At 36.9% G+C, this 22,131-nt stretch overlaps 1 protein-coding gene across 1 annotated transcript; it reads right to left on the bottom strand.

The window, feature by feature from the left end:
- Nucleotides 1–12: 12 nt before the first annotated feature.
- On the bottom strand, nucleotides 13–2,056 carry LOC117985709 (mitochondrial transcription rescue factor 1). The gene is made up of 3 exons (XM_034972473.2): nucleotides 1,756–2,056; nucleotides 632–777; nucleotides 13–363 (listed from the first exon to the last, which is right to left on the bottom strand). Exons 1-3 carry the CDS (start codon nucleotides 1,942–1,944, stop codon nucleotides 87–89), a joined length of 612 nt encoding a protein of 203 aa, XP_034828364.1. The 5' UTR covers nucleotides 1,945–2,056; the 3' UTR covers nucleotides 13–86.
- Between the last annotated feature and the right edge of the window lie 20,075 nt (nucleotides 2,057–22,131).

Genomic DNA, 22,131 nt, shown 5'->3' with positions numbered 1-22,131 from the left:
AAAAAAGACAAGAAAACTTTCCTTTATGTTTATATTTAATGCTTAATTTACTGTTAAAAATAAAAATTTGTTACTATTTTCGATTTTCATTTATCTTCATCAGCTGTTGAAGGTTTGTATGGATCTGTTTCATAATTCTCTATAAGCAGATTCTTGAATCTTCTTGCTGTAATTGCTATGCTATCTTCTTTGGCAGTTATGCTTAGTATTTCAATCCTTGCTACATACAAATGGTCTGGATTTTTGGGGCTGACACTTTTTATGACATCAATTTCATAATCTACCCGCACTGGGATACTTTTCTTTAAAATCTTTTTACCATTAACTCTTATTTTACTCTCATAAAATAATTTTTCTACTTTGCTGAAAAGAAAAGGTTTTCATTGTGTTTGAATTGTTGAATTAAATGATAGAAGTTTTCATTTTTTTTAAACCTTAAAATATAGGCAACAAAGAAAAAGTGTACAATTGTAATGCCTGAGGAAGCGCTTTAGGCCCTATACTAGCAAAGTCTTTTCAGAAATCCTAACAAGAAGACTATATATAATATAGTACACCTGTTTTTGTGTACCTACTACATATGTACAGTCTTAAAATTCAATAATGTAGACAAATATTTATTACAACATACTTCCTTGCTACTCCTAAAGTGGATTTAAGTATAGCATCCATTCTCAGAGAAGTAGTGTTGAGTTTGACAACTTTTGAATCCTTTGTCAGGGATGAATCACCATCAAATATATCAACATCCTCATCATCTGAATCTTCATCTTTTTGCTGGAAAAATGATTTCAAATTAAAAATAATACAGTGATTTCTAAGCCAAGTTGAAAAGACACCATTTAGAACTAGTGACCCGCCCTGGCTTTGCATTGGTAGTTTATTACAATTTTTGTACAGATCTCTAATATTTTTTATGAAAATAAAACATCCTATGTCACTCAGTAGGGCGATTGTCTAAAACGTGCATCAATCATTATTACAATCTCAATTGTTCTGATTGGCTGAATTTGTGCGATTCTTGTTGCAACAATGCATTGTGGCCAATAGTGAGCGAGCATTAACCAATCAGAGATGATTGCGATCGTGACATTGTAGCTGTCAAACAACCGCGGTAGGGCCGCAGGAATAATGTAGCTTTAGTTAGTGTATCTCTGCCAATTACGTATGCCAGTGTCTAGCCAACCGACCAACGGAAGACAAAATTTTTACTGACCGGACCGGTCCGCACACTAGATGATCACCACTACCACCAGTCACCACAACACCACTATGACAGAAATATACGACAGTCAGATCAACAATTTATTAATAAGTATACATTCTCCGACCAGCTGGACTGCTAGCAGCAGCCATTATTGTTACTTCCTCATAAGGCAAACATAAATTAGGTAGGTACTTTAAAAAGACCTTTACAACTTTGAAAGTATTATTTTATTTGTCTTACAGAAGACTTTCAGTACAAGTTCTCACTGTACCTACCTGCTAGCTAAGCTCCCAAATCATTAAAATTTAGTATTTGGGTGATAAGATTTTTATTACAAAACAAGTATTTCCTCCAAGGTACTATTTCCATTTTGCACTGCTATTAATTGATTATGAGGTAAAAAACTGTCAATACTAAGGAAAATAATATTTATTTACCTACCTACTTATGATACAATGACTAAAACTTTTAAGCAGGCAGGCAACTTTGGAGCTAATTCTGAGTAGATAGATACTGGATTATTGAGAGATGGAAAGTATTAAAGGTACCTTTTTTGATTTTTGACGAATAACATTGTAAGATAAAGTCAATGGTTTTAAAGTTTTTACATCAACTGTTTTTGCTCCCAAAGTATTGCACAAACAGCTGATATTAAGTGAGGTTAAAGGTCTAATTTCTTTGCACAATACTCCATAAAGGTAATTTGGTAGACGACCAGGTAGACGTAGGGCGTTCATTTTTTTTTAAGTTATTCAAAATTGGATGTTTAAGATTATGCTTTTTTAGAGATAAAATCAAATATTTCTTTGTTTGGGAGTTTGGATTTTTTTAACTGGTTTACGGCTCTGGGTTCTAGGCTCTAGCCTTTTTGAGCCTAAGAAGTTCCTTTGGGATTACAATTTGTACCACAGATCACTATATACTAGTCTAGATTTGTACCAAAGAGTAGGTATTTGTACATTATTTTGATCATAGACGTAGACTGAGTAAAAAGCTAGACTAAAGTACTGTGTAACCGCGTCTGAGATAGCGATAGCGCGACGTAACGATGAATAACACGACAATTACCATTATTTAGTAGTCAATATTTGTATTAACCGATCAACAATATTTGTATTAAACGTTTTTTATGTGAAAACAAGTACCTAAATAACTAATGAGAAATACAATGACGCCACAAATTCTCAAAGTTTGTTTTGCAACTTAAGTTGTATTCCTTGAAAAAAATCGGTTACACGATAAGGGACAAAAAAATAGGTTAGCTGCGTCTCTGTTTAGCACATTAGTAACTTTATCTGTGCTCTCTTTTTTAGTGTGAATGAGAAAGCAAACGTTCCTTGGTCTAGATTTTTTACTCAGTCTACGATCACAGACCAGTAATACCGGATTGATGCTTTGGTTTGATTTTAACTGGTTTTACGGCACTAGGTTCTAGCCCTTTTGAGCGTTTTAATTTGATTATTGATACCAAAGACTATTGATATCTACCATTGTCATGTCGATTATTGTCATATTATTGTGACTTGTGATAGGCTGAATTTATGATATTTTTGCTGCAAATATGCATTAATTTAGCCAATAGGGAGAGAGTGTGGGCTGGTGTTGGCCAATAGCCAATACACGATTGCGATCTTTACACCCAGCTGTCATTTTACTTAGAGTTAAGTTTTACAGTGCGACAAGGCTCTCTTGGCACTTGAATGACAATGACAGGTGGGGGGGGCGCTGTTGGAGAACAAAATTTCAGAGTAACATTAGTTCCGATTTTCGCCACGCGCCATGATAGCCTTGTCGCACCGTAGATGCTTCTATAGTCTAAGATTCAGAACTCTAGTCTGAGGTTCAGAACTATAATTTTAATTTTCTTAAGTTGGTTAATCTGAATAATGTTGCCATACTAGTATGCTATGAAGTCCCGTAACCTGAAGCGAAACATTAAGATTAAGAATATTATTATTTACCAGCTGACCCAGCGAACTTCGTACCGCCTAACAGTCGATTCTTATTTTTTTATTTTTTTTAATATTTACAATTTTTTAATTTTTTCGCTCCGTAAGAACCATCCTCGTAATTCAAGGAATATTATAAAAAAAGAATTAGCGAAATCGGTTCAGCTGTTCTCGAGACTTGCGATCAGCAACACATTCAGCGATTCATTTTTATATATAAAAGATTACAATGTTCATAGTTTTTGAATCGAATAAAATACGAACATTATGGAGAACTCTAAAAAATTATAATTAAGAATTAATAGTTAAGAAAAAGCAAGAAATACCTACTTATTTAGAAATTTTTAAAGCACATACCTACCTAACTTCGAAAGATTAGAGGTGCGTGCGCGGGATCGAACCCCGGATCCTCCGATTAACGTGTATGTGTAAAGCCTTTCCACTCGGAAGCGGTGATGGCCAGTAATGGGCAGATTACACCTACCGAGTACTCAGTCAGTGTCCTCGGCCGAGTACTCGGTTGGTACCTATATAAACACTTTAACGAGTGCAATTTCGCCGCAATTTCTCAGCCACAGCACTGTCTCGGCCGAGTGACATTTTACTGTCTCGCTTTACTACTCGGTAGGTGTAATCTGCCCATAAGTCAATCACCGCTTATTTTTACTCAAAGCCGCACATAATATATCTATACCAACTTACCTTAACCTTTATTGCTTTCAATTTAAAAGATAAAAGAACACACAGGGCATTAGAAAAACAATCACGACCATAGCATTTCAAGCTACTAACATCCAAGTCAGCACTATGTGGATATAAATAAAAGTAAGAACATCTTAAAAGGCAGTAATTAAAAGCTGTCGGGACGCTACGTGGCTATAGTTTATCACATTATACACGGTTTGTCTTTTAGCAACATGTGGACACATGTCTCGAATTGGTAACGATCTTTTTATTTTGGTATACGGCTATGTTCACGGCATGTTCAAAGGGTTTTTAAATTTGACACAGTTTATAGCTTTGTCTCGCTGTTTGATGGCATTGGATGGGAGAGACATCACTCAAGTGGATGGAATTAATGAAATGAATATAATGAAAAAAACCGGCCAAGTGCGAGTCAGGCTCGCGCAATGAGGGTTCCGTAGTACAGTCGTATTTTTTCGACATTTTGCACGATATTCAAAAACTATGATGCATAAAAATAAATAAAAATCTGTTTTAGAATGTACAGGTGAAGAGCTTTAATATTATGATACCCCACTTGATATAGTTATCTCACTTCGAAAGTTGAAAATACTAATTATTAGTTCATGACCACAATTTAATTTTTTTGTGTGATCTAACCCTAAATTCACGGTTTTCAGATTTTTCCCCAAATGTCAGCTATAAGATGTACCTACCTACCTGCCAAATTTCATGATTCTAGGTCAACGGGAAGTACCCTGTAGGTTTCTTGACAGACAGACAGACAGACACAACAAAGTGATCCTCTAAGGGTTCCGTTTTTCCTTTTGAGGTACGGAACCCTAAAAAGCCGGCCAAGTGCGAGTCGGAATCGCACACGAAGGGTTTCGTACCATCGTACAAGAAATATAACACTTAGTAATTTTTTTACAGTTTTTATGGCGGTTATTTTGAAATTTTAATTAATAGTATTGGTTATTATAGGGCAATAGAACTACACCCCTGTTAAGAACAGTTGACGAGATAGGTACAGCCCGCTGACAGACAGAAGGGCGGACGGACAGACGGACGGAGAGCGAATTTAGAGTCCCGTTGGCGGGTTCGGAACCCAGAGAGTTTTCTCCAATTTTTTTGTCTTCTAAATTCTTATGTACAGCTACCTACCTGCAGTACCTAACTACATACCTACCTATAAAGTCATGAACGCAATGGCGCGGGCGGCTTTCAGACGAACCACTTGAAAAGGTCAGTGACGTCTAGAGAGACTTTGCGAAGCAGTGACTTGCTACACTGAAACTGTTTTTTTAAATTCACGATTCTTCGTTATTAAATTATTTGGAAAAAACTTTTGGAATCTTTGTAATTTTTGTAAGACGAATCAAACTTCAGAAAAATTCATTAAGTAGGTAGGAGGTATATTATTAAAAAAAAAATAGAAACAAGTAGGGACAAGTCGACATGGCAATCGAGGTGGGGACGCCCCGCACACTCTCACAGACACCGCGCTAACCCGGTGCGGGATAACGTAGATGACGTGCGGGTTTGCGGGGCGCCCGTGCGTACCCACCACGCCGCATACCCCGATTGCCATCTCGACCTGTCGCGTACTATACTTACCTAAACCCTACCTACTTATTTTCCGTTTGAAATTAGACTTTTGCATTTAAATCAGCCAGATGTTTGATTAATAAAATGTGATTTCTTAATGAATTACCATCGAAACAAGGCATTTCTAAAGGCTTTTGTTTTAGGTTCAGTACGTCTTGATTTTGTGAAATGATTGATTTACCAACCCTTCCTTATTTTATGAAAAGCGAATGACTTTCGTCTTTCTACACTTTATAATGATCCCTAATCACCTATAGTCCACGACAGATCGAGATGGCAATATTGGTATGAGGCGGAGGGACGCCCTGCACACTCGCACGTCACCCGCGCTCGTCCGCACTGGGTTAGCGCGGAGGCTGTACGGTTGTGCGGGGCGTTCCATCCCCAATTGCCGTCTCGACCTGTCGCGTATCTACCCATGGAAAGTGCTGCTTTTATTCCGTAAAAATACAAAGTTCCTGCAGGATTTAAAAAACCCAAATACTCAACGGATCTGGCTAAAATTTAGAACAAAGATAGATTATACCTACCCTAGATTATTACATAGGCTTCTTTCTATCACATAAAAATCTTCGGTTCCTGTGGGATTTTGTAAAACTTTTGTAAATTTTGTAAAAGAGACTTATCTTATCCCGTAACAAAATATGTTTCCCGAGGGATTTTGAAAAAAAACGAAATTCACGTGTCATTCCTTCATGCCACAACTAATGAACCGATTTAACTAAAATTTGTTATTTTTTTTAATTTTATTCCGATACAAGTTAGCCCTTGGCTGCAATCTCACCTGATAGTAAGTGATGATGCAGTCAGTACATGGAAGCGGGCTAACCTGGAAAGAGTCTGGCAGTTTTTACTAAACGTATTCACCTTTGGTCATCGTATCTGAACGCTAAATCGCTTGGCGGCACGGCTTTGCCGGTAGGGTGGTAACTCGTCACGGCCGAAGCCTCCCACCAGACCAGACCAGAAATTTAGAAATTACAAAATTCCAAACCCCTGCCGGGAATCGAACCCACGAGCTAATAAGACCACAGCGCTTACCACTGCGCCAGGGAGGTCGTCAAGTCGTGTAGATACACATACACCGCATACCCCCGATTGCCATCTCGACCTATTGGTGACTATAGCTAGTAGCTACCTATGTAGCTATGTAGCTATGTACCTATGTAATCTATGCGATCAATTTAGTACCTATGTACTAAATTGATCGTATAGATTATACTTGAAACATTCCCGAACAATGCAGGGTTTACGATGCTTCATATCATCAACGACGGAAGTTATGAATACATCGGTAGGTACTCTGTCTACTTTGCTGCGTTATTTTACTTGTCAACACGTAAATATAAACACTGTCTTGTCTACATAACCAAAACCATGCTCTATGAGGATGTTGTTAATTTGTGCAGTATTTGGAAGAGGCTATAAAAAGTTGTACTTAGCTGGTTTTTACTAATAGGTACTGTGTTTGATTATATCAAAGTCTCAACCCATCGCCAGCCTATTGCTGGCCAAGTGCAGATTGATAGACTTCTTACACATTTGAGAATATTGTGGAGAATTCTCAGGTCATGCAGGTTGGCCCATGATATTTTTCTTTACTGTTAAGACAGGTGATATTTAATTACTTTAAAACAGTGCATGTCCGGGATTCGTCCGCGTGTATTTAAGTTTTTAAAAATCCCGTGGGAACTCGTTGATTTTCTGGGATAAAAAGTAGCCCACGTCACTTTCCAGGTCTTTATCTATATCCATGCAAAAAATCACGTCGATCCGTTGCTCCGTTGTGACGTGATTGAAGGACAAACCAACAAACAAACACACTTTCGCATTTATAAGGTACCTAGGTAAGTTCTGGCGAAGTGGTGTCATAAAATAAACGACTACCACAAGCATCAGGAACAATTTCAAACACAATTAAGTGCACCTACGCAACGTTTAATACCTTCCTCGTGTTATATAACAAGTTATTAGATAAAGGAAGTAACGGGAGTCGGGAATTAGATTTCTCATTTGCCGCGCGAGATGGCGTATCGTTTATCATCGCGGTGACAGCTCATCATGTCACGGTGCCCAGCCGCCTTTGTGCAGCCGTTGGAGTGGAAAACGGCTGACATTCAAGAAGCAAACGTATGACACGTCGAAAAATGCGTCCAATTACGAATGATGGCTTTCGGCACCTTTCGGGTACCGAATACGATGTACCTATGTAGATATTCGTATACGAATCTAATAAATGGCAGTAGCTAGACCGATTTTTAATGATTGGTTTGTAATTATGATTAATTTATAGCTATCCAATTACCTGCCGAGTTTCGCAGTAGAATCTGCTTACCGAACCGGTGGTAGTCTTGATAATATCATGAGTGGCACATGCTGTCCTAAGTAGGTACCTACATGAAATAATTAATACTTTCATTTTATTTCATTAACAACTGAATATGTACTCGAATGCATTCAAACGCTGCTGACTGTTTTTTAACAGACGATAAATGGATGAAATTACCCAAAATATACCTAAATACAAAAAAATAAATAAAAAACGCAAGAATACGTATTTACAGACTAGGGTGTAAAGGCTTTATTCGAGAGATCGGGGTTCGATACCGCGACGCATCTCTAGATTTTTGGAGTTACGTGTCTTAAAAAAATTAAATAGCATTTGTGAAGGAAAACATCGTGAGAAAAGTGCGTGCATGAACGTTCTCCACAATATGTATTTTTTTATTCAGATAGGTACAGCTTAGCTCTTGACTGCAATCTTACCTGATGGTAAGTAATCATGCAGTCTAAGATGGAAGTGGCCTAACCTGGAAGGTGTATGGCAGTTTTTATTAAAACCCGGTATCATAACGGCATCGTACCGGAACGCTAAATCGCTTGGCAGCACGGCTTTTTTTTATTATTTTTTAATAGTAATATTAGCCATGTTAAATGACTAATATTCCCCTTTCCTCTCCAACTAAGCGTCAAGCTTGTGCTAGGAGTAGGTACGACAATAGTGCAACGGGCGGGGTTTGAACCGTCGACCTTTCGGTTTTCAGTCCACTCCTATACCGGTTGAGCTATTGAGGCTCTGAAGGCTTTGCAAGTAGGGTGGTAATATTCTCAAGGGTGTGTGAAGTCTGCCAATCCGCACTTAGCCAGCGTGGTGGAGTGTGATCAAACCTTTCTCTTCTGAAAGGAGATCTATGCTCAGTAGTGAGCCGGCGATGGGTTGATGATGATGATGACGATGATATCGAAACCACTGGTTACTATACTAATAAAACTTGTACCTTCCAATAACCTTGCTTTTTTTAATGCAATTAACGAACTGAACTGAAACTTTCATACAGTGCAGAGCCACTGATTAAAAGAGAGAGCTAATTAAGCCAAGGTAATATTTTGTCAAAAATATTTTTATTTACTCACACGTTATTTTGTGTAAATCGAGGCTGTCACAATTTGTCGTTCGAGATCGAAATCGAAAACGTCTGAAAAGGCTAACCGCTGTGCAACCCTATCCAATTAGACTCAAAAATTACCGAACGCTGCCGTCACGCCATAATTACCCAATTAAAACCCAAAATGACAATCAAAAAGCATAAAATATAATAAAAATACGTACAAGTATAAGCCCACTACTAGGATTGCCAACTCTGAAAATAATTTTATAAAAAACTAGCTTATGCTCGCGACTTCGTCCACGTGGACTACTCAAATTTCAAACCCCTATTTCACCCCCTTAGGGGTTGAATTTTCAAAAATCCTTTCTTAGCGGATACCTACGTCATAATAGCTATCTGCATGCCAAATTTCAGCCCGATCCGTCCAGTAGTTTGAGCTGTGCGTTGATAGATCAGTCAGTCAGTCAGTCAGTCAGTCAGTCAGTCAGTCAGTCGCCTTTTCCTTTTATATATTTAGATAATTGTAGAAGCGATGGACTAGTAGTTAGACGTTAGCCAGGGGTTCGAACCCGAGTGCACACCTCTAACATTGCAATTAAGCTATGTATGTGCGTTCGAATGAAAACATCGTGAGGAAACTTGCAAGCCTGAGAGTTCTTGTGCGTTCGCTTGGCCAGCGTGATGGACTATGACCTAAACCTTTTTCATTCTGAGAGGAAGCCCGTTCTCAGTGGGCCGGCGATGGGTTGATAACAATATGATGATTATGATGATGAGCTTATCTGTCTTTTAGAATGAACAGGAAAATAGGTTCATAGGAACACTGAACAAACCTCTTTTTTTCATAATATGAATAAAATAAACAACATATTATATTAATTTATGACCGTAAATTAAGTTACATGAGACTTATAGAACTTAAAAACATAGTGTGTAATTCTGTCGGCGGTTTTGTGATAAATAAAATAAAAAATAAATAAATTCATTTTATTGTAGGTATGTATTTAGATTTTAATGTTTCAATTTTAATTTGTACTTTGTGTATTATTGATGAGTATTTTTGTCTGGAATAAACGAATATATAAAATTTGGTAGGGGTAAGTTTAGGTGGGTGTACTTATATTTACTTTTTGGTTTGTTTTTGGCAGGGCGGTCGAGTTTTTTCTTATTTTTTCTTATGGGATGAAACATGAAAGTATATAATATGAAACCAGGAGACGGAGTCAGGACTTCCCTCACGGACAAGAAGAGTTGGCAGCCCTAGTAATGACTACCTAACGAGTACATGCTGCTTTATACTTTGTTTACAATTAATTAATTAATTGCCAACATACGTTCTACCATGTGTACTTCAAAATGACCGGGCGTCAACGTCGTGAGACGCGGTGAAGTTGGAATCGTTAAATTAATTACAATAATAAGCGGGCAGGGTTATTAATAATCCCAATTTGGGTTTTATGACGCCGATGTGATGGCTGTCGTAATATTTTTTTTTGGGGTTCGGTTCGAAGAAACGAAGAGTAAATCAAGCATTTTTCCCACCATGAATTGGTTCTTGGATATTTATTTCTCTCTATTTAGGAAACAATCGGCTTTAAGTGTATTCAGCAATTAACCCATATGATATTGTAATAATTTAACCTACATGTTTTTTTAACTTTTAATTTAGATATAAAAAAAATTGTTAGTAAATAATGCCTACTTGGCTGTTTCAATTACTGTTATTTTTGTAAAAAGAAAATAAGATTATTATACATAAGATTTTAACATTAATGAAACATAGCTAATAATAAAAAACCTACATGAAAATATTACAGTAAAACTGAAAGCTAGCCTTATCTAATTACTATACAAATCATGCCCGCGTGGAATACTGCATTTCCGCGCTGGACAGTCAGGCTGATCCGTTGCGCAAAAAATGAGCCAGCCCTTCTGTCACCAGATGAGGCTATTAATCGCCGTGAAACCTATGCTTATTTTTAGGGTTCCGTACCTCAAAAGGAAAAAAGAACCCTTACAGGATCACTTCGTTTTCTGTCTGACTGTCCGTCTGTCTGCCTGTCACGTCTGTCAAGAAAGCTATAGAGTAATTCCCGTTGACCTAGAATTATTAAATTTAGGAGATAGGGTAGGTCTTATAGCACAAGTAACAGTAAGTATACCTACAAAAAAAATTAAAAACTTGCATCATTGTAGCTCGATGCTTGTCACAATAATAAATTTTACAAGAATTAAATGCAATTTTAATGCCGATTGTACGCAATTTTCTTCAAAAAGGTGCCTGAATCTGAGGGAGTTTTAACTTTGGTTGAGAGTTGAAACTAATTATTAGTAAGTACTAAGTACCTATCCAAGTCTAAACACAGCGCTGTAAATTAAAATGTTTAATTTTGTATAACTGTATATTAATTATATATTACTATTCTAAAGGCTCTGCTTCTTAGCTTTCTATAAAACACAACCAAAATTATTAGCCAATATTGAGAGAGACAATAGACAATTATTTGGGTATCTATAAACGATCCTAATAATATGATTTTATATGAGGAATTTACGAGTCGACCACAAGAGCCAGAGGACATTTCAAACTGCCGCACTAATGCAACTTTTACGAGTAATTTCATGGTTATTCATTCGCCCACAGGGGGCGATCTTAGGGTGCTAACGAAATTCGTCACACCCTGTGTTTTCGCTTTCAGTCTTAATTCTATATTTAGAGATGATCCCATATTGACCCCTTTTTATGTCAATGCACCCGTAAAAGATCTTAATCATCCGTTATAATAGTCACTCTACTATAAAATTTTATGTAAGTAAATAAAAAAATGTTTAGTTTGAACAGACTTTAAAATAGACGCACTTGGTCAAGTATTTTTGAAATACATAGAGCTATATTATGTATGGTCCTCGATAGGTCAATAGTTTATTGTGTTCGTATATTGTTATGAATTCTAAGATACTTATACCTAAGTAGTATAAGACCAAGGAGGTTAACATAAAATTTCGCAATTGCGTCTGATTTTCATACTCGGATACTTATATATATTTCTTGGTAAATAATAGTCAATTTAATCATAATGTCAATTCATACTCTTGCAAGCTTTAAGTATAATCATCCCTCTTTATAATAGCCTGATTGTAGCTAAGTATACAATTATAAAATATCATGCAAGTAATAAAACAATAATTATGGTTTCCTCGTATGCCTTGGTATAATTTTCTGAAATTGCTCAAGTACTTTCTTGGTGATTATCACTTCGAACTATAAACATTTATTATGAGTGCGTTTATAATTATGTTGTTAATCAAGGTAGACTATATTGTTTATTGTAATAATAGTCATCAATTTCTCAAGTAGTTAATTGCTTGGTTTGGTAGTTATTATTATGAAATGAATATTTACATAAGTAGATATAACAAGTAATTTCTAGGTGAGAACGTGAGAAGGTTGGTTATCCTTATTATAAGTTGGGTACTTTCGCTCTTATTTAACCGGGAAACATAATTTAAGTACTACTAGCTGACGCCCGCGACTTGCCTCGACCGCGTGGTTTTAGTTTTTGCAAAATCCCGTGGAAACTCTTTGATTTTCCGGGATAAAGTTAATCCAGAGTATAATCTATCTCCTGTCAAAATTTTAATCAAATCCGTATTAGTAGTTTTTACGTTAAAGAATAACAATCATACACACACACATAACAAACTTTCACCAAGTTATAATATTAGTGTGATTATTGATCTGAAAATGTTCCCCATAAGCGCTCTACTGTTTAAGCCTACCTATCTCTTGCATTATTAATCTAAGCCATCTTTATACGATCCATGTCATTATAAGCTCATTTTGTCGACTAACACGGTGATGTGAGCTTAATTAAAATTCTGCATCATCCATCATTGGATTATTGATTTTGTGTCACGTGCATTTGGCGCGGTGCCGCTTCGTTATCAATTAGTTGTGAACGGTTGACACTGGTATCATTGGCGGGTGCCACCAAAATTAATTGGGAGACATTTGGTAGGAATTTCAAAATTGATTGATACGATTACACTCTTTATGACCTTCTATAAATAGATTGCACTGTTCTTATCACTACCCATTTATTAAAAATGCGAGTGTGCTTGTTTCTTGGTTTGTCCTTCAATCACGTTGCAACGGAGCAACGAACTGACATGATTTTTTGCACAGGTAAAGACCTGGAGCGTGACATAGGCTACTTATATCCCGAAAAATTAAAGAGTTATGACGGGATTTTTAAAAATCTAAATCCACGCGGACGAAGTCGCGGGCATCAGGTAGTTATATATAAAAGTGATAGGTATGGTAAGATAAGCATAATATTTTTTTTAAGTTCACACACTATAATTTTTAGAAAATTCTGGGTCAGATTTTGAAGTTCACGGATCGGTTACCTATAGAATAATGAGAATAATAAAGTAACAATAAATCCATCTCTGTAGTGGAAATCAAAGGATATACTTACACTTAGTAATATAGGTAGGAGTAGGTACTTATAATGCATTTAAAACTGTCTCTAATAATAATTCCTAACAGAAAAGGAAGACAATGTAACAAACTACAGATCGAGTCACTTAATACAATAAATGGCTTTACACCAATAGCACTAAATAAGTTAAACGACTTAAAAGGTTATCAGACTGCACCCAGGCAGAGTGGTGCGGAGGCGGCTGACGCATCATCAATCTGTGCAAGTTCACTCACATGTAGCTATCTAACACTGCACTGTTGACTGCACGGTCAAAATAAGTTACAGCAGAGCCGCATGTTTATTTTTTTTCTCCTCGGAGGAAGAAAAAAATCCTCTGAACTTCTGCTCGCGTGCAGAGCGTATTCAACTCGCAGGGACTAAAACGATCTCCCCTTGTCTTCTAGGCCAGATTTTTTTATTCATATACTGCACCATCAAAACTAGAGAGCCGCGTGTATGACTTACGAGCATCATCTCCGCAAGTTCCGTTCCGCAAGCTACTTACTGAGATATGCTTACCTACTTGATTCATAATTTTCAAGTTCGTTTGTGGTTGGATAGATGTTCAGATGTGAAAGGGCAGAGCAAAAGTAATTAATTATTCAAAAAAACTAATGCAGTAAAATAACTATTAATACTTATTTATTTAGTTTTATATAGGTAGATACTTACACAAGTTTATGATCGCTGTACAGAATGCTGACGATCGTGTTTATAAAATTTTATATGTTTGCACGCTTAACCAATTCGAAGAAACAGCAAAATTTTATATTCCAATTTGAATTTTTAGAAGCTCTACACACCGCTGTGCGACCATTTCTTAATACGAGTTTTATACCTATACTTTTCTTCGCGATTCCATTTAAAGGATTCCATGAGAGGTTGTATAATTTTCCATACAATCTCGATTCTGGAGAGTGGCCAGCGCATAGCAACTGCATTGCGGGCGGCACAGCACTTAAAATTGACTTTATGGAAAATGCATTTCAAATTTGCTTAATCATTGAACGCGACTTGCAATTCAAGTGCATTCGTGTTTTTGCTGATGTTTCTCCGTGGGTTCCTTTTGTCGAGTAATGCTAAGTGTTAATACCATTTATGTGCATAATTGTAGTGGTGAATTTGTAAGATTAGTGATGTACCTACCATGTAAGGTACCTCTCATAAAATAATACGATCCCTGAATCTTTTTTGCAAATGCCTTTTTCACTTGCGTTGTGTGGGCTTGTAAGTATCTTGCAAAAATCAGAAAGCTGTTGTCGTTACTCGCTAGGCTACTTTTCATCTCGGATAAATAATCAAAGAGACTCCATGGGAATTTAAAAAAACTTAATTCACGCGGATAAAGTCACGGGCATCATCTAGTAATTTGTTTAAGATTTATAATATTAAGATAAGCACTAATAGCAACACGCTATTTTTATTCATAAGCCCGATTACAGAAGTGTTTATTGTACGAGCTCCGGAGATCGCTATAAAGTGTGGGATAGAGGGCGGAGGTCGGGCCATCGCAAGTGTTATGTCGTAGGCGGGTTTAATACTCAACTGGACACTTAAGCCAACCGAATGTCTTTTGAGTCATTGTTGAGAGCGTCTTCTTTATGGACGGTCTGTTTAACTGTTTAACGTTTACGGTTATCGAATGGGCACTAGCAGATGCTTGCGAATCCTTTTTTATTTTAGTAGGAGAATCCCTGATTTTCATTAGAGATCTTGTGAGGTCACTTACTCAACTTCTCCCTATAAGACTCTAACCTTATAGAGGAGATGTTCTATATGGAAACACTTTAAGCTGCGACGGCATAGAGAACTTTCACTTGGAGTCGCGACTGCTCCGAGTGCAGTTGTCAATTGCTGGTCGATTACAAAAAAGCTGCATCATTAATTTTACAATCTCTTGAATGAATTTATGGTAATCTTGCTACGATAATCCATTATGTAGCCAATAGACAATAGTGAGAGTCGAGAGAGTGTTGCTTAATCAGAGATGATTGCGATCAGCACACGGTATATTCTGTTACTTGATCTAGCAGTTGACAGCGACTGCTCAAGCTCTCCGTGTACGTTGAATATTAGTGTGATTATTGATCTGAAAATGTTCCCCATAAGCGCTCTACTGTTTAAGCCTACCTATCTCTTGCATTATTAATCTAAGCCATCTTTATACGATCCATGTCATTATAAGCTCATTTTGTCGACTAACACGGTGATGTGAGCTTAATTAAAATTCTGCATCATCCATCATTGGATTATTGATTTTGTGTCACGTGCATTTGGCGCGGTGCCGCTTCGTTATCAATTAGTTGTGAACGGTTGACACTGGTATCATTGGCGGGTGCCACCAAAATTAATTGGGAGACATTTGGTAGGAATTTCAAAATTGATTGATACGATTACACTCTTTATGACCTTCTATAAATAGATTGCACTGTTCTTATCACTACCCATTTATTAAAAATGCGAGTGTGCTTGTTTCTTGGTTTGTCCTTCAATCACGTTGCAACGGAGCAACGAACTGACATGATTTTTTGCACAGGTAAAGACCTGGAGCGTGACATAGGCTACTTATATCCCGAAAAATTAAAGAGTTATGACGGGATTTTTAAAAATCTAAATCCACGCGGACGAAGTCGCGGGCATCAGGTAGTTATATATAAAAGTGATAGGTATGGTAAGATAAGCATAATATTTTTTTTAAGTTCACACACTATAATTTTTAGAAAATTCTGGGTCAGATTTTGAAGTTCACGGATCGGTTACCTATAGAATAATGAGAATAATAAAGTAACAATAAATCCATCTCTGTAGTGGAAATCAAAGGATATACTTACACTTAGTAATATAGGTAGGAGTAGGTACTTATAATGCATTTAAAACTGTCTCTAATAATAATTCCTAACAGAAAAGGAAGACAATGTAACAAACTACAGATCGAGTCACTTAATACAATAAATGGCTTTACACCAATAGCACTAAATAAGTTAAACGACTTAAAAGGTTATCAGACTGCACCCAGGCAGAGTGGTGCGGAGGCGGCTGACGCATCATCAATCTGTGCAAGTTCACTCACATGTAGCTATCTAACACTGCACTGTTGACTGCACGGTCAAAATAAGTTACAGCAGAGCCGCATGTTTATTTTTTTTCTCCTCGGAGGAAGAAAAAAAATCCTCTGAACTTCTGCTCGCGTGCAGAGCGTATTCAACTCGCAGGGACTAAAACGATCTCCCCTTGTCTTCTAGGCCAGATTTTTTTATTCATATACTGCACCATCAAAACTAGAGAGCCGCGTGTATGACTTACGAGCATCATCTCCGCAAGTTCCGTTCCGCAAGCTACTTACTGAGATATGCTTACCTACTTGATTCATAATTTTCAAGTTCGTTTGTGGTTGGATAGATGTTCAGATGTGAAAGGGCAGAGCAAAAGTAATTAATTATTCAAAAAAACTAATGCAGTAAAATAACTATTAATACTTATTTATTTAGTTTTATATAGGTAGATACTTACACAAGTTTATGATCGCTGTACAGAATGCTGACGATCGTGTTTATAAAATTTTATATGTTTGCACGCTTAACCAATTCGAAGAAACAGCAAAATTTTATATTCCAATTTGAATTTTTAGAAGCTCTACACACCGCTGTGCGACCATTTCTTAATACGAGTTTTATACCTATACTTTTCTTCGCGATTCCATTTAAAGGATTCCATGAGAGGTTGTATAATTTTCCATACAATCTCGATTCTGGAGAGTGGCCAGCGCATAGCAACTGCATTGCGGGCGGCACAGCACTTAAAATTGACTTTATGGAAAATGCATTTCAAATTTGCTTAATCATTGAACGCGACTTGCAATTCAAGTGCATTCGTGTTTTTGCTGATGTTTCTCCGTGGGTTCCTTTTGTCGAGTAATGCTAAGTGTTAATACCATTTATGTGCATAATTGTAGTGGTGAATTTGTAAGATTAGTGATGTACCTACCATGTAAGGTACCTCTCATAAAATAATACGATCCCTGAATCTTTTTTGCAAATGCCTTTTTCACTTGCGTTGTGTGGGCTTGTAAGTATCTTGCAAAAATCAGAAAGCTGTTGTCGTTACTCGCTAGGCTACTTTTCATCTCGGATAAATAATCAAAGAGACTCCATGGGAATTTAAAAAAACTTAATTCACGCGGATAAAGTCACGGGCATCATCTAGTAATTTGTTTAAGATTTATAATATTAAGATAAGCACTAATAGCAACACGCTATTTTTATTCATAAGCCCGATTACAGAAGTGTTTATTGTACGAGCTCCGGAGATCGCTATAAAGTGTGGGATAGAGGGCGGAGGTCGGGCCATCGCAAGTGTTATGTCGTAGGCGGGTTTAATACTCAACTGGACACTTAAGCCAACCGAATGTCTTTTGAGTCATTGTTGAGAGCGTCTTCTTTATGGACGGTCTGTTTAACTGTTTAACGTTTACGGTTATCGAATGGGCACTAGCAGATGCTTGCGAATCCTTTTTTATTTTAGTAGGAGAATCCCTGATTTTCATTAGAGATCTTGTGAGGTCACTTACTCAACTTCTCCCTATAAGACTCTAACCTTATAGAGGAGATGTTCTATATGGAAACACTTTAAGCTGCGACGGCATAGAGAACTTTCACTTGGAGTCGCGACTGCTCCGAGTGCAGTTGTCAATTGCTGGTCGATTACAAAAAAGCTGCATCATTAATTTTACAATCTCTTGAATGAATTTATGGTAATCTTGCTACGATAATCCATTATGTAGCCAATAGACAATAGTGAGAGTCGAGAGAGTGTTGCTTAATCAGAGATGATTGCGATCAGCACACGGTATATTCTGTTACTTGATCTAGCAGTTGACAGCGACTGCTCAAGCTCTCCGTGTACGTTGTTCAACGATCAACTGCTCGAACTTATATACGTCTGCTCACTCTCCATCGTCCGGCGTCCTTACAAACAAAACCTAGCCACCATCTCTTTAATTTATCATCTCAAGTGACTCGTTACTCTGGGTAATTTAATAAAAATCAAGTTAAACGAAAACTCATCGTGACATTTCCAGCTAGTTGTTTAATGGCTGAGTTAATTCAATTTTTGCCTCCGAGACTATTCTGAGTGGCATTTATTTTTTCGCTGTTCGTTATGACTTATGGGGGGACACGGGACAAATCTGCGGGCTGATATGGGCAAAACGATGGTTATCGCAAACTATAATTTATTCCCTTGGGATTGGATATTTTTCGAATTACATTCAGTCTATAGCTGGCTATAGGATCGTTTTGAGTCGCACCTATATCAATGTCATAAAATGAAAACAGTGCAACATTTTAAAGTTTTTATCAAGGTGTCACTTGGCGACTGTTTTGTCACTCACTACGAGACACCTTTTATGTCTTTTGATACTAGGCTATGATCATTGAAAAGGTGTTAACAATTTCTTCTAATATCATTGGGTGTTAATATTATTTGGTTTAACAATAGTGTTATTTTATACCCTCCTTTGACATTCTTTGAAATGTTTGGGCTACTTTAAACATTTCAAACTATGTATTAGGTTATAGGTATAATTTATAAAATGTTGCATATCCAACATTTTAGTTAGTCTCTATTCTAATGATATTGGCCGGTTCTTCTTTGCAATAAGAAGAGATAGCTTCTTAGCAATAAGGCCGCCTATTAGTTATATTTGTTTTGTGTATCTTTTTAAATTTATTGTAATAACTATGGGGGACAGTAAATTTAAGAGAACGAGTTTTTTTAAAGTTCAGCACAATCAATAATAAAACCTATCAACCATCAAGTCTTGCACCGCCCACCTGCACCAAGCTATTGATGAAATAAAGCCATTTCGTGGTAGATTTACTTTACTTGCATTATAATATTGTCACTGTTATTAGCTATTAAGCCATCATGCGTGAAATCCGACCAATTACCATATCAAGTATGCAGGCGATTAGTTCATCAAGCATACCATTATTGTGCCTCATAGGGCAACTACAAACCACCGACTTACCGAGCGATATCACTACCCATTATAAATGCGTAGTGGTTTGTTTGTTTGTTACAGATCGAAGAGATTTTTACATGGATATTGTTAAATACCTGAAGAGTGATATAGGCTACTTTCGATCCCGAAATCAAAGAGTTCCCACGGGATTTAAGAAAAAACCTAAATCCACACAGACGAAGTTGCGAGCATCAGCTAGTCACTAATGCTGAAATCTATAGAGCGTGCTTAGAATTTGCTCAGACTGAAGACACTGTTATCACGAGACAGCGCTATATCGCTTACATAAAATATCTGTCTCTATTCTGTCTGTATTAAGTCTGAGCAAAGTACGCTCTATAGATTTCAGCCTAATAAAGGTGAACTTTCGAGTCGAGCGCCTATGACGTCAGTGACGCTGTGATAGAGCGGCGTATCCAATGAGATGCGGCTGTTGCTACTGGCGTCGTTCAATAGCTCCCTGAATATTTGAGTTTGGCGGACGCGGCTTGCTATGGATATCTGTGGGCCAATTGGCTCACACTACTTTCGATAGAAGTGAAATGAAGTTCTGAAGCTATAGCAAGATTTTGTGCCAAATAAGTGAAAAAGTGATCCAAGTACGAAGGAAATAAAATAGTGCTAAAACATAGAAAAACGCAGAAATTCGAACTAATAACAGAATTTGACATGCCAGATTTTGAAAATTAAAGTTAAATACGAGTGTGAAAGTCGCGAATTGGATTATTAGTATAAAGTGAAATATCGATAACCTAAAAATTTGTGCATCAATCACTCTGCAAAATCATAGCGTAATTACGCGCATTGCCATCTAGCGAGCGTGCGCTGAACTTTCTGCGTGGAGCCTATATGCCGACACGTTGAACTCCGCTAGGTGGCGACTTCTTATCGATAACAAACGACTCACCGAAATAAACTTTTTTCTGTTGTACAAATGATTGAAAACTTGGATTCGAAATTTGTAGCACAGTCAAATGATTTATAGGAATTGAAAAGAAGTATTACCAGAAGATAGAGGTCGCTTGGTGTCACATCATAATACACAAATCTTAATACAATATGGAAGAAATAAAAAATATGTTACTGAACATGCAACAAGATCTAAAACAACAAAAACAAGACATGCTAGAGATGAAGGAAGATATTGAAAACACAATTAATAACAATATCAACGAAAAGTTTAACAGTTTGGAATTAAAAAACGAACTTTTGGAGAAAAAAGTCCTTGAACAAAGCACAAAAATAAGCTACCTAGAAAGACATACTAGACGCAAGAATCTTGTCTTGTTCGGAGTAGAAGAGCGAGAAAAATCTTACCACGACTTAGAGGACACAATAATTAATTTAATAAATACTTACTTCAAAATCCAATGTGATAGTAGCCACATCGAAGCTGTTAGAAGACTGGGAAAGAAAGGTGAGAAAGTCAGGCCGGTTGTGATATCGTTCTCTACATTGGGATTTAAAATCAAAATTCAAAAAAAACAAGCAATGTCTACAGAACACCTCGTACTACATGAAAGAATATTACCCAATGGAAGTCCTTAACAAGCGCAAGGAGCTGCAAAGCCAACTACAGAAACTACAACTTTATAAAATATGACAAACTTGTTATATTGAACAAGAACAAGCCCGCTTCTCGCAACCACTTAAACAAGAGAAACCTCTCCGAATCCCCGGAGACTTCTCAGGCTAGCAGTCAAACAGCTCTACATAGTAATAAACAACCATCTAAGAAAAATAAAGCAACTTACATGAAAGATTATATAATACAAAAACCGAAACTAAACTATTCTCAGACACATTCTTCTCAAGGCCAAGCGAAGACAACACAGCCCAACGCAGTATAGCAACCACAAAAGGACCCTCTACCTCCCTACAATCTCCCAGTACGGCTGGTCACCGCGGGAGAGTTCGACCAAAACCCTCCAAGGAAAACACAAATGGTAAAGAAAAGCAAATTGAATATCTGTACTCTCAACGTAAAATCATTATCGTCAGCAAAAAAATTTATCGAATTAAAGGCAGCTCTACAAAACATTAACCATGATATATTAGGTATGAGTGAAGTCCGTCGTCTAGGAGAGAATATTATCGAGGATGAAGATTACATCATGTATTACCTAGGCACTACCAAAGGTCTTTATGGAGTGGGCTTCCTAGTCAAGAAAAAATATAGAGCAAATATTAAAAAATTCAGCGGAATATCGGAGAGAGTATTGGAAATCGAAATGGAAGACTTACTTTTTGCAATAATACAGGCATATGCACCTACTGAAGGCTCATCTCAAGAAGACATAGACAATTTCTATGAAGACTTGGCGAAAGCTCATGACTCTATCTCTACAAAATACATAATCTCTATGGGGGATTTTAATGCACAGATCGGGATACCCAAAAGCCATGAGCATTTAGTTACCGGCAAATATGGCTATGGGAACAGGAGCATACGCGGCGTAAGACTCATTCAATACGCATATGAATACAACATGAAAATTATAAATACCATGTTCAAGTTAAAAAATAAAAATAGATGGACATGGATCTCTCCAGACAAAAATACAAAAAATGAGATTGATTATATTATGACTACAAAACCCCACTTATTTTCTAAATATGAAGTACTATCGTCATTCTCCTTTGGCTCAGACCATAGATTACTAAGAGCTACAATCAATCTGAAATCAATGAAAAAAAGTAGGCGGAACTTTTCTAATATATCAACAACTCTGAAAACGTTGAAAGAGCAAGAAATATACCTTGAAAACCTAAAAACATATATACC

Source organism: Maniola hyperantus, chromosome 10, assembly GCF_902806685.2.
Source record: "Maniola hyperantus chromosome 10, iAphHyp1.2, whole genome shotgun sequence".
Taxonomy (NCBI): domain Eukaryota; kingdom Metazoa; phylum Arthropoda; class Insecta; order Lepidoptera; family Nymphalidae; genus Maniola; species Maniola hyperantus.
The sequence above is the reverse complement of the archived record's forward strand: the minus strand, read 5'-3'. Positions and strand labels throughout refer to the sequence as shown.